This window comes from Mytilus galloprovincialis, chromosome 6 (assembly GCF_965363235.1).
Source record: "Mytilus galloprovincialis chromosome 6, xbMytGall1.hap1.1, whole genome shotgun sequence".
NCBI lineage: Eukaryota > Metazoa > Mollusca > Bivalvia > Mytilida > Mytilidae > Mytilus > Mytilus galloprovincialis.
Window position 1 is genome coordinate 43923295 of NC_134843.1, and position 14766 is coordinate 43938060.

A 14766-nucleotide genomic window follows, 5' to 3' on the forward strand; every position below is an offset into this window, starting at 1 on the left:
GTAAGAAATATTTCCATTAATTTATGATTTGGTTTAGTGCTTAGAGCTTATACCTTGAACAAATAGATGGGAGGATTGGACAATACATTATATAACTTTATTTGGATAATTTAGGTGAAAGCAAATAATTTCTAGTTACAATTTAAATTAAAAAGTGTGGATGGTGAGGTATTATAAAAAATGTTGTCCAATTCCGCCATATATTTTTTCCTGGAATTGTCTGTACTTCAAACACTGTCTTAATGCAAAGTTCTTGGAGAATAGATATATGGAAAATATTGAACAAGTAGTTTTTAAGATATATGGAAAGTTTAGAAATGTTTAATTTACACAATTAATAGATTTTAGTTATTTTAAAATCATAAATCAGCAAATATAAATATCTTGTATGCCTTTAGGTATTGAAGATATTTGAATTCTAACTTTGGAATAATAATTCCTAAAAGACTAACAGACCTTGGAAAAGAATTTAAACACTGACTTTTCTAAAGGGCAAAAGAAAAATAGTTAATGTATGAATATTTAATAAAGTTTCAGAAGATTATGATTTCATCTTTTGGGGTCATGAAGTCAGTATTATATTTTTTTATATATGTCATTAAATTTGACACTACAGATTCAAATTTTTGGGATATATTTTTTATAATCAAGTGGTACATTTTCTATTTCAATGTACCAATATTGTATGCATGTTTGTCTGATGTATTGCAAATGGATTCATTTTTTTGGATCCTAATTATTTTTGTGGATTATGGAATAATTGAATATTAATAGATTAATTTTTTGTTTAATCAAATTCTGAATGAAATGCACCCCCCGCCCCCACAAAAAAAAAAATAATAATAAAGTTAGTACCCCTGAATCCATTGTAAGTCATATGGCTTTCATTTCAAAGTACTTTCAATTGCCATAAATGAAAAAAGACAGCAAAGTTTAAGAATTGCTTCACTTTGAAATATAATGTAAACTTCAAACTTGGTTTGTTATTTATATAAATGTATAATGTTAAAAATTCAAACATGGAAACGAAATACCAAAAGATGATTAAAAGAGGCAATATTCTAAGTTGTGGGTCCTAAAATCTATATTAAACCTTCACTCTAATATAAATGTGTCAAAAATGTCTTTTTGATGCCATAAATTGAACAGATTTAAATAAATCCTTTATTCCGAAGTCATGGAACCCTTGACAGTTTAATTGACTTTTATGCAATTCGAGAGAAAAGCAGAAAATTGAATCCTTTTGTTCATTTAAATGGGTTTTAGCATTTTACGCCTGTTTTAGCAAAAGAGCAAATGGAATGCTTATTTTTCTCATTCCAATTAAGCTTGATGTCCATGATATCAGTTGACTATTTGTGTTGGTAAAATGAAGTGCCGTTATTGTTTGCATGAATAGGCTGACAATCTTCTGTCGTACAGATATTCTAATACCATGTACTATCTTGGAATCATTTATCAGGGATGCTCGATCTAAAGTCTCATCAAAATGTCAACGATAAAACAAATAAGTCTCATCAGAGACAAAAGATAAGCTGGAAATGCAAATATTTAGTTGGAGAATAAAAAATACAACATCTCCCTCTTATGGAATGACAGTGATATCACAATTTTATGTTTATTCAAGCATTATCTAAACTCTACAATGTCTATGACCAATTTTCACTGCAGTGTATTTCAGAAGGAAAATCAATTCTCGGAATAAATAGTCAAACAATTTCCAAAATGGTTCTCTAGAGATAAAAGTTACTGTAATGGAAAGGATATCTGGATTATATAGACTCCCAATGGAAAGCTTTTATAATCTTTTCCCATTAATGACTATCTTTTTTGTTTAGCAAACATTTTGGGTAACATTATAAAGATAATTTTATAGCTTTCAAAGTGTGCAGTAAAGTTTTATTCATTACTTTTAATCAATAAACTCTGTTCTAATGGGGATTCTTTAATACATGTGCTTCATTATAAAAAGTCAACATTAATGTCATTAATCTAGAAATAAAATCAGGGACTTGATTAAAAAGTAAATTGGTAGAAGTATAAATAAATGGTTGATTTGCTTGTTTGAACCATTACTTCCATTTTTCAGAGGACTGTTAAACCAAAGTTAATTTTCCTTGGTAATTACTTTTGTGACAGTTTTCATAAGAGTAGCCCACATAGCTGAGATTGTGATTAGAAATTAACAGATTTTCTTTACAAAACATTTTCAATTCATTTCACAAAATATATTGTGAGCTAAAAAAGCCTATATGATGATACATTTCAGCACTAGTATCATTTTTTATTGAAAATATTTTTGTAAAAAGAGCTCTCAACTTTTACCTAAAGCTAATATTTTAAGGGCTATACTAACATTTTTGTATTTCTGTATATATTACACTTCTTATGATAATGAAGAACAATTTGTCACTAGAATGTTGTAGTTGGGTCACCTTGATTAAATCTTATGTGAAGACCATAATATATTTCAAATTTATTTATAAAATTGCATCTATCACTTTCCTGGGTTAAATTTCATAATTAAATTTCAAATTGCCAATTAGATATACCACAAACTTTGGTTGCAATATCATCCCCCTTTATGTTAAGTGTAGAAATCATTTCCATATTGAATCAAAATGGTTACTTTTTTCTCCATTTCATTTTATTGTTTGCTACAGGGGAAAAAAGTTGAATCTATTATCTAGACCATCCAGATGGATATTTATGAAAATCTGGCTCGCTGTCATAAAATTTTGAGTCCAATTATCTTACTCCAACTTGGAAATCAACCTAACTGAATATTAGATTTGATGTTTCATGCACAAATTTTAGTACTGAGTAAAGTTTTATTGCTCATTTGTTAATAAGGGACTTAATGGTTTAGTCATTCAAAGTAAACTTACTGCATCAATATAATTCATTATTGGAGGTAAAAATAAACAAATATCAATTTTTGAGTTTTTTTGTAGTTTTCACCATTACTGTTACACAATACGTATTCCTATTTTAGTCTAGACAAGCCTTTGCTCTAACCAATACTTGCTGTAAAACATTAAACTTATAGTATAAATTCTGGTTTGCCCTGGCTATGGATGAACAAGTGACCTTCCACAGTTCAACAAAACACACTGATATGACCGATAAAATGAAATGAAGTTGATAAACCAAATTTTAACTAAAAAGAATAAATTATTAAAATCATTTTACTATTTTAGAATTTGAGATAATTAAACTGAAGTAATCGAAGATATTGGACACCATTTCATAATCTAATATTAATATTTCATATAATATTCTAAAAGCATTGATCTTCAGGGGTAAAGCATTGATTATTAATCATATAAAAAAAGCTTCTGTATCTTTTAAAATCAAATGAGACAACTATTTGAAATCAGCTGTTCAAATATTGTTTTACTATATGATAAATAATTGATCAGGTTTACCAATTAGTTTCCATATTTATTTTATGCCTCATAAATTCTTCTAAATATCAGCTGTGATAAGGACTGGTTAATTTCACCAGATTTATGAAATTTTAATTTTGTATTTTATTGTGTATTGTTGACAATAAAAGATTTTTGTATAGACTTTTTACATTAAGGGACTTTCCTTTCTGTCAATATAAAATTTTGCTAAAGTAGAAGTCCTACAGACCATGTAGAATATCTGATGAATTGGGCTTTGAGATTTAATTCCTTTGAGAAACCACTTTAATGGTCCTTCCATTTATGTTGTTACACAAAAATGTAATAACTTTTAAAATAAAATAAAATCTAGTAACATTAATTGAATGCAGGTTTTCCTCAAATCTAAATAATAAATTTAGCATTTTTTATGATAAAAATATGATGAGGTATATAAAAAAGTTGCATTTAAGGATTCATGTCTTTATGAATTTTAGTATGAATATTCCATATCTGTTTTGTTTTTATTCATAGACTATAGCAGCTTATGATGCATCTTTACAGGTTACAAAAATAAATCATTCAATATTTTGTATAGTCAGAGGCAACATACAAGCACAAAGATAATCAGCCTATTTCATGGTTTAGCAAAACCCACAAAATCTATGAATATTAACAAATCCACAATACAACATGTATTTTCTTTTAAATCCTTGATTTATGTATAAAAATGTACTTGCATTTACTTTTGCCAATTTATTAAGAGGCTGTCCAAGTAAATATCAGGCAAATCCTATGATATGGGTGGCACAACATAATTTTTTTCCCGCTGAATTTTTGGTTCCAATGCAATGTTTATATCATACAAAGGATATATATGTCAAAGATATTTTTGAATCAACAGTGGATGGCTCAGAAAATGATTTTAAAGTTCACTAACAATGCAACAAAATTTTGTACAAAATGAAGAGTTATCTCCCCTTTTTAATGAATTTTCAGTGCTTTCTATGTATTTTTTTCTCTTTATTTGTTGCAGTTAATAAAAAAAAAATTTTAACTTTGAGAAAGAATGAATTTGTGATATGAAATAGATGAAAAAATTTTGAAAACAAAATGTCATGTGCCATCCACTGCCTGGTTTATCCATGGACACCCTCTTAAGCATTTGTAAAAAAAAATTGACATTTATTGTCATCTGGAACACATAACACTTTAAAAATTTAAAATATGAGTTTTAGTTTTGGCAGAACCTATGCTGTTGAATTTTTTTTTTTTCAATTATAAAACCATTGCAAAAAATTTCTCAATTTACAGTAATTTGAAAATTCTGATTTAAACAAAGGTTGTCCTATTTCATAGATATAATTTCAGATTATTTATTAATGTTGGTAGTATGACAACCAAAGACAATTTTTTTCCCTACATATTTGTACATATATTAAAAAATATCTTATAAACATTAAAATCTTCCAACAAACACAGATGGACAACAACTTCTGACCATCAATGAAGTTAGATAGAGATAGCTCATTACAAAGTTTCAGTTTAAATGAGAATGCAAAAAAACAACCAAACTATTAAATTGTATTGGCCATAAACAGCCAAACCATTTAATTGTCTTGGCCTTAATAAAGTGTCAAAAGCCAACTACATAGCAGTTTTCAAGCCTGACTTAATGTCCATTGGATATATATTATGGGATAAAATTCATCTTTCTAATGGTTTTTAGGGAACATTGGTCTCAGAGCATTGATCTTGGTTAATGTAATTACTATAAACAAACTAATGTTAGAGTGTTATGATAATTATTCTCCTGCATTAACTAATTAATCCAGTATTTCATTGGGACATAAACTTAAATTATTGAATGCAAGGATAATTTCCTAATGGAGATTTTACTGCAACAGGATGTATAATGTTTTTTGTTGGGCTGGATTGATGCTTAAGGGATTATAAAAAAATAAAATAAGAAATATTCATCAAGGATTTTGCAAGTTGGGGTTTAATACAGGATATCTTTTATACTGTAAATTTGAAATAAATGAAAATTTATTACGATTTTTTTATGATTGACAAAACAACTAAAGGTATTGAATTTTAGTTGCACATTCCAATTTTTCTGGGTCAATTCTCATAAGGAATGCTCTGATCTAGATAAGATTTTTGAACATTTTAGGATTGAGGTTTCAGTGTAACCAAAAGGAGTGTAAAATATAATATCCCAAACCATCCAATGTTAGGATATTGGAAACATAGTTTTGGGAAAACTCTTTATTCATCTGAATTAGGATTTTTGGTAAAGGAATAATCATAAAAATTTGCACAATTTTTATTTAAAAGTTCAAATTAGGAAGAAGATATATGATATTTTTTCTTGAATCAAATTTAGAAAGAGGAAATCTGTATTTACGACAATAAGAGAAGAATTTATAAAAAGGTTTAAGGTCTCAATGTCAATTTTATCCAGTAGGGTTATTGTACTAAAACTAAAACTCAGAAAAACAACCATAAAAAATACAGAAAAATTGGCATGTGCAACTAAAATTCAATAACTTTAGTTGTTTTGTCAATCATAAAAAAATCGTAATAAATTTTCATTTATTTCAAATTTACAGTATAAAAGATATCCTGTATTAAATCCCAACTTGCAAAATCCTTGCTGAATATTTCTTATTTTATAGCACAAATTTGTACTCTGAATACTGAGCAAAGTTTTATGACTTGAAGTCTAGGCGTCATGAATCTAAACAATTATTAACCATTATGACAAGACATTAGTCTATGAAATCAATAATAGTATATTCAATCTTAATGTTTCCTTACATATATGCTGTCTTTAAAAAAAAATCATTTGGGGAAAAGGTTTTAACTGCCATGCTTTGATAATGTCTTATCAATAGATATGATATTAGCAACTCATTCAAACACTATAAGATATTTTACTACAAGATTTCATTTTTAGGTGGCATTGATTTTTTTTGCATTTTACGGTCTTAAACTTGCAAAAAATCACATTTCTTTGCAGGATGTATGGACTAGCTTTTGAAAAAGAGTTGATTAAATCCATGTTTTACATTTAACAGGTTAGAAACAGTGAACTTTCCCAGTGCAAAGACTCAAGTATATAAAGAACAGAAAGTTTGTTGTCAGCATGAACTGAATTGTAAAAATCCTGGATCAGGTATGTATTTTGTAAAATACATGGAAAATAAAACAACCAACACTCAGTACAACATGTATAAGACTATAATTTCCTTGCATGGCAAAAAGTAAAATCACAAAAATACTGAACTCTGAGGAAAATTCAAAAGGAAAAGTCCCTTTATATCAAATAGCAAATTCATAAGCTCAAACCTATCAAAAGAATAGACAACAACTGTCATATTTCTGACTTGCTTTTGGCATTTTCTGATGTAGAAAATTGTGGATTAAACCAGGTTTATAAATAACTAAACCTCTCACTTGTATGACAGTCACATACAATTCCATTATATTGACAAAAATTCTTTTGGATTTGGTTTTAAAAGATCACTAGAAAAAAAGTTTAAAACACGCTCAAATATTTTGTCAATAGATTAATGAATATCAATAAATTTTGAGACCAAGTAAAAATATTATTTTCAAGGACATTAACTAAGCATATGTTGAATGATCTAGTATCACAATATGAAGATGTTAAAACAACAAAATCTGCTATTGATTTCCATAAGTGCAACTGAATCATACCTGTAAGAAAAATACTGATAAATTGTGGCTGAAGTTTAAGGACGATTAAATATTTCAGTTTAATATTTAATGAGGATTAGAAAAATTTAAAACGATTCATTACTTTTTTTGGTTTTATTAAATTATATTTTTTACACCAAAATTTGAATGCAATTGGTTTGACACTTCTGTCATATGAAAGTTGATAATATAAAATTTTGAGAGAACATAAACTCTAATTTGCTATTAGAAATTACAAGGCACTCATCAAAGTGACAAAAGCAATCATTTAATGGAGCAGAATAATTGAATTTTGGTTTGAAACACAATAGTTGACTTGAGAATACAAACAAATTTTACAGCATATAATGATATATTAATTTAAAAAATGAACTAATGCTTGGTTAGCACCCTCAGTTTGCATGTCTGAACAAAATTTATGATGCAATCTTTTCGTTATTTTCTCCATAACCAATCATAAAAATGATACTGAAGTGACAAGATTCATTGCTTGTTTCAGGAAAAATTATTAAATTTACCCAAGAAACAAAACATGCCATGTCGATAAAACAAGAAGATGTTTAATATAATAATGTTTTAGACTTAATGGAGGCAGAAAATTGTGTTAGGGAATGTATCATCAAAACTCCATCAATGGTTTATAACAAGTTTTCTTGGAATTTAGCCATTACTTCAGACAGATAGAATCCTAAGGGTCTGAACCTCATCCTCAACGGATTAGCTATTATTTAGATAATATTCAGTGATATTTCTGAGACAAATTACATTTCACAACCAACTAGAGTCCACAGGGCATTCAAGATTGACTTGTAATTGATTATATTTTTCAGCTTTTACTTAATCTAGTAACAATTTAGGAAGTATTCTTGTATCATTTTGTTCATTAAGGCTCTGTATGGGACATGTACATTAAATAGTGAAAAACACACTTCTTTATAACAACTAATATGAATTAAAGATATGGGGTAAATATCAAAAGGACAGTAACCCAACGCCTTTGATAAATTAAAAAGCATCTGATTTATGATTTGTAAGTAAGAAATGGGAAGATGAACTAATAAGGAATTTAGGAGCTGATGTAAGTTATAATCAAAAACATGTACTGATGTAGAAAATAGGACTTAAAGGAATCTCCTGAAATTATTAATTATCTCATAGGATTAAATACAGCCGATAGAAGCAATCTGAACTTTTCTGATAACACCAAAAGGAAGATTGTCTTAAAAACACCAACAAATGCAGTTCATTGTTAAAGACTACATGTATTTTCTGACTATTAAATGCCTAAAATTTTTGTGGTGTTAGGTTCCTGTCTTATTGCTATTTATCTCAATTCACTTTTTATTCATAAATTAATAAAATTAGGTTGAACTGAAAATGATATCTACACCCTCACTAAATCTTTTACTAAGTACTTTTTATATTTTCTAAGCAACCCCAATATTTATGTACCTGATCATTTGGTTGTCGTGATTTCATCAATCATATCATATCTCTACTGGTGGAGATAATACATAATTAGAAATTATTGGTAATAGAAAATGATGGAATGTCACAAGGGGATTATATTGTCACATCACAGGCCATTTAGTCAATACTGAATGTAATATAGCTTCAAAAATACATTAAATCCTAGACAATACTGTGTAAATGTTCAAATGGACTTTTTCTTGATGTTTAATTAAGGAATGAAACCATGTGTTTATCAGATATTTCAAGATTTAGTCAATTTTACTAAATACAATTTCAACATATCCAATTTATCTTATTGGTACTTTTAATAACTGATTCCAAAAGATAATGATAATATCCTTTTTTCACTCCATCACTTTATTTTATGATTTGAATATGTCTTCAGTACTCTGCTCTCGCAATTTCTGTTACTTGTATTGATTCTTATATTGTGGAATATTTGATGCATCTGATTCAGCATCTAAAATTTTTATCAAAAGTGCATCACTATAAATTTTGACTTTGCAATTTGTTTTATTCACCCCTTTAGGTACAGGCCATTTTATGTATTAAAAGTACCACATTTAATGTAAATTACGTTTTGGACTACCTAATAAGTCAGATGAGCTCAGCAAGAAAATGCTATGTTATATTTTATATGTCATTGTAGAAGCCCAAAAGGGAAAAAGTGGTCTAGATGAAAATGATCAGAAGTTCTTGGCGATTACATTTGGATCAGCAACAGCAGCTCTAGTTATCATATTGCTGATCATCGTCATTAGTTTCTGTCGGAAAAAACAACCAAGGTATGTTATTGTTACAAAACAAAACTCAAGTACCATTTATGATTTAATTCAGTGACCAATCCAGCAACCTTTGTAAATGGTTTCGGCTTGTGGGGAAAGCAATCTGACTTTCGATGATTTTTACTACAGTAACAAAAAAAAATGGAACATATCAAAGTTTTGAGTCATTTGACCTCTTTAGGTGCTCCCGATATCTGCCTCTGCAATTGAATGTTATATATATGAAATTTTCATTAAAATGATGGAAACAAGAAAACTGGAGTGTATCATTTTGTCTTATCATTTGATAGCCATGAAATAAAATAAATCTACAGCCCTTATCTTGACCACCTGCCGCTTACGAAACCTTTTTATGTCATTTCATAATACAAAATTCCATCAGATTTTTCATATGAACATAATGAGAATTAGAGTTGAGGGTCAGGAGACAGCAATGAGCAAGGAAAAAAATCAGGTTAAACAAAAAGTACTTGTTGCATGTTTCAGTGTGACCGTCAACAAGAAAAGCTTAGTTTAAAGATTCGATTGTCAAAAAAGTTATCAGAAATTACCAAAAGAACAAGAAGTGCTGTACATCTTTGTTGAGAAAACCAAGATGTTAATTTTTACCTTCTTTTTTTACAGATTTATCGAAAATTTCTTTAACAGAAGACACAGAATGTATGAAGAGGATATAATAGGTAAAAAAAGTTTTTAAATTAACAGGCAACTATATAGAATATTATAGCAGTTTACAATAGTTGATTGTGTAACAAAAATTCTAAGATTTTAAGACCAAAAAATCAAGGCATACATTTTTTTTAAGGGCATGCTATATCTAAACATGACATGATTTCTAATTTCTAGAGGCTGGCAACTGTGGTTGGTCAGCCAGCACATTCAATACATACCAGGGGCAGATTCGGCCATTTTAAAAAGGGGGGTGTTCCTTACCAAGAACAAAGGGGTGGTTCCAACTACATGTCCTCATTCAAATGCATTGATAGTCCAAAAAAAAGGGGCGTTCGGACCCCCCCCCCCCCTGGATCCGCCACTGCATACATGCATGACAGCCTGTGCTAGGGAAAGTAGGGGTGGATGATTTTGACTAAAACATTCACTTAAAAGCAAGTACATATTGGGTAGGTCATGAACAATAATTAGTAGGTAAATTACATACTCTTATCTTCTAGGAGAAAGGAATATGACAATATCTAATACATGCTTTGGATGTAGAATCTTCAGTATGACCAGGACCCAGTTATTCATCTCTTTGTTAAATATAAGTTATATAACCCAGGGTTAAATCTTTTATCTAACAGATCAAATTGTCTTTAAAATTGAATTTTCTAGTTATGAATTAAAAATAATGTTTATATTGTAGGTGTAGAACCATCAGCTCCTTATTTAGAAGGACAAGGTGATTATCATTACAAAAATGGAAGTTCACGGTTGATTGAGTCAGAATATGAAGAAATACCAGAATATCATGCCAAGGATAAGTACCCTATTGTTGATAGTGTGTCTGAAGGTAACGACTATGTACAGGAATTTCCTCCACCTGAGCAACATTCAAACAATAACCATTATACAAGAGATGTGTTAATATCACTGGTTTCTGGGAATAACGGAATTGAAACAATAGAGAAAACAATGGAAAGCATTGAAAAATGTCCTTCACTGGATAGTAATTCTGGTTCTTATGAAAATGCAGCCATGAAAATACTACAACCTGTGCAAGAAGCAGGTACTACAGTTAATGGAAGTCTTTCACAAAATTCTAATGACAATATCAGATTAGATAGTTTGCAGCATTGTAGTAGAGATGATAGCTCTGTAAATAACAATGCAGACATTTGTGCAAGAAGTGACACAAATGGATATAACAGTCCTTCAAAATGCTCAGAAAACAGTGTGTCAAACGACTATATAGATTTTAGCAATGTTGTTGTGCCGAATAGTGAACAAAATCCAGCAGCACCGCCAGCAAAAGTACATTCCTATGAGCTACTTGATGTGTCAGCTCGTGAAAAGGACAACCTTGAACAAACATATGATGCCTTAAAAGTGTCCGTCAACGAATGCAATTTGTCAACAACAGGAAGTGGATCCTGACTCTCTTATCCTATGCCAGATTGTGCTTTTATTTCTATGTGCAATTGAAACTCACTTGCCTATGGATTTTTAAAAATGTATTCTCATTTACTTTTAGAATGTAAATACCAGTATACAAATAAGCTTTTGGCATGCTACAGGAAATTCATACATTTGCTTGCAGTATTAAGGTCTTTTATATATGGTATTAAGTTATTGTAATGATAGATATATGACTTTATAAAAGTCACCTTTACTGATTTTTCTAGAAAAATTTACAAAAATTTGTAAAATGCAGGTCATTATTTGCATTGAACATGAATATATTCTACACCAAGTAGTGTAAATTTCAAGTATGCTAACTTTTTATGTGGTAACATTGGTCAGTGATGGGAAAATAAGGTAAATATCATAAAAAATTCAATAACTCAAGCTTACATTTGAATGCAAAAAAAAGATATATGAAATTCAATCTTTGGTATAAAAAATAAATGAGGTTATTGTAATTTGAGCAAGGTCTGAAATTAATGTGATTTTAAATAGTTTAACTTCTCAGTACTGGTATAACAAACATCATCCATAAAGGTTTAATAACCGTTAACATATATTGATTCTCAAATTTGCTAATTACAAAAATTATTACTAAGCAGTACTAGGGAAATGTTGACTATGAAAAGGGTGAATAACCAGATTTTGGCAAGAATTGTCCATTTTCAGGAACATTTTTTGCCAAATAAACATTGATCACAAGTTTCAACCAAAGCAATTTTTTTTCATGAGTTCTGGTAGATGACTTTCTTAAGGGGCAAGGCTTGTGCTACAGTCATTCTCTGTTATTGGTCAATACATATTTCTTTTTACATCTTTCAGCAATTCAAGTACATATTAATTATTCATAGTAAGCGTATCATAGTACAAATGTAATCAGATCACCATTTTGAGTCAGATTAGATATCCTGGATTGTTTTTAAAGGTTGTAAAGATGACCTTTGGTCTAAATGAAATTAAACGGTGATCTTTGGTCTAAATGTAAGCCATGTAATTAGCAGAAAATATTAAAAAGATGAACTACAACTGTCATGCATCATGTTTCTGAATTTTAAGATTAGTCTGAGGGTTGTACCTCCATTAGGATTTTGTTTTTGGGGAAATCATTGTAGAAAACATAATTTTTTAAGGGGGAAAGACTGAAGCAATTAATATCAAGAAACTGGCCAGCATTTTTTTCTGTTTTACATGACTGTAATGATATTTTAAGTTATTATTGATAAGTAAAATTGTTTTGATGCTGTACATGTCATTGTAACAGTAAGTGAAAACCAGTAATTAACATTCAGTTGCACATTAAGAATTATTTTTTTGTTTATCATTCAAATAACGGAATGATATTAAATTTAATGTACAAATGTACTATTTATCCATATAATGGATGCAATATTATATTTTTCTTTTTGTACATATGGTCTTTTTGTGTTTATTGTAATATTTTTTAATTTTCAAATCTCCTACGCTCTTTGTGACAAAACCATAATATTTACATGATACTGTTGAAGTCTTTTTTATAATATATATATATGAAAAAGAAAAAAACAGGTCTTTTTTTTTTTTAAATAAGGTAGACTTGATTTTAAAGTTTCATAAACTTGTCTATTTCAAATTGTTACTATTCATTCAACTGTGGATTAAGTAATACATATACCAATATCTACAGATATAACTTGATATATAAAATATAAAACATAATAAAAAACTATTTGTGTACTTCTTATAATTTTATAGCTAGTATATATAAAAGGTTGCATGCAGCTTTACTTTACTGAAAATTATTAACAGGTTTTCATACAATATTTTATGTGATAAAAATGTTTGAAAAGATATGTTTATTAAAAAGACATATTTAAGAACATATATGATGGTACACACAAAGATCCTCAAATGGTATCATATATGGTCCATAGTAGGCCAAGTATTATCAATTTCTTTATTCTGTTTCAGCGGATATATGTTGAAAATAATTCCAGTTGAAACAATTTCATTATATAATATTGATATTATATACATATCAATTGAAAATAATATAAAAGCTATATATATTGCATATCTATTTTTGAGGCAAACAAGAACATATTATTTCCTGTTTTCAACTGTTTTCTTGGCAAAATATATGCTTTTTACTTGAAAGCAAAACAAAAAAAAGAAGAAAATATCTTTCAAATTCACCTTTTTTTAAATGAAAGTTTTCAATTATTTTCATAGCATAGAAGGTTGCATAAAAGAACATAAATAATTATGTTACAGAAATTTCAAAAAAAAAAAATATCAATTACCAACTATTTGTAAATAAATTGACATGATTATAATCTTTAGCATCAATTAGCATTAAAAACAAAAAGTCAACCTTCTAAGGTAATCATTGCTTCACTAAAATAACCTCAATTTTTTTTACGCTAAATGTCTAGATGCTATTGCATAAATTCCATTTCGTGTCTGTTCTGTATATCATGTTTTATTTTCATTTGCCTGTGATAAAACTATTAGTTTATATTTATTTATTTGTATTTTTTATAATTATTTCTTGATGTTCATTACATTTATTGTTTTATTTATTTATAATTGTTGTCCAAATTTTAAAATATGAAATGTACAAAGAAAAGTGTTTTGCTTAAGTATGTGTCTTTATAAAAATAAACATAAATGAAAACTGTTTTACTGTTCTTATTTAAATGACCAACACAAACCTGCAGAAATATCACAATACAAAACAATCAGTACATCTCTTCTTTTTATCATTATCTTCAATGCTTATGTCACTTATAATATTCATAGTTAACCTGACAGGGAATGGCTTGATCAACTAATTTTTGAGAGACATTATATTCAGCAGAAGGAGCACACATGTAAACTGAGTTTTATTCATCACCATCAAAATGTTTTTTGCTCCACTAAACTTCATAAAAATTAATGTTTCAGAGCAAACTCAATGTCATTCTAAATATAACTAATATTAACTAGGGGCATAATGCTTTCAAAAATATTTCAATCTGATCTTATACATTGCTGATAAAAACCAATGATGCAAGTTCTATAAAATTCTGGCAAGAATTGTACACCTGAGAGTGTTAACAATGCTATTTTTCATGTATTCAATGTTTCCAAGGGACATAACTCTTTCAAAAATAATTGATTGGCACTGTTTTTTAACTTGTCCAAGACATTGCTGATATAAACCAACAATATAAGTTTCATAAAATTCTGACAAGAATTGTGTACATGATATCATTAATGATGCAATTTTTCATATAATGAATGTTTCCAAGGGG

The 14766-nt window shown here is 28.5% G+C and overlaps 1 protein-coding gene across 2 annotated transcripts in view; it reads left to right on the forward strand.

Moving 5' to 3' along the window:
- Positions 1-14150, forward strand: part of LOC143079662 (uncharacterized) — a 40774-nt gene extending 26624 nt beyond the window's left edge. For both annotated transcript variants that reach the window (XM_076255126.1, XM_076255127.1), the window contains exons 4-7: positions 6473-6570; positions 9238-9373; positions 9998-10053; positions 10737-14150. In XM_076255126.1, coding sequence (XP_076111241.1) covers positions 6473-6570; positions 9238-9373; positions 9998-10053; positions 10737-11467 — 1021 coding nt within the window. In that variant the 3' untranslated portion in view covers positions 11468-14150. The remainder of the gene's footprint in view (positions 1-6472; positions 6571-9237; positions 9374-9997; positions 10054-10736) is intronic.
- The last annotated feature ends 616 nt before the right edge of the window (positions 14151-14766 follow it).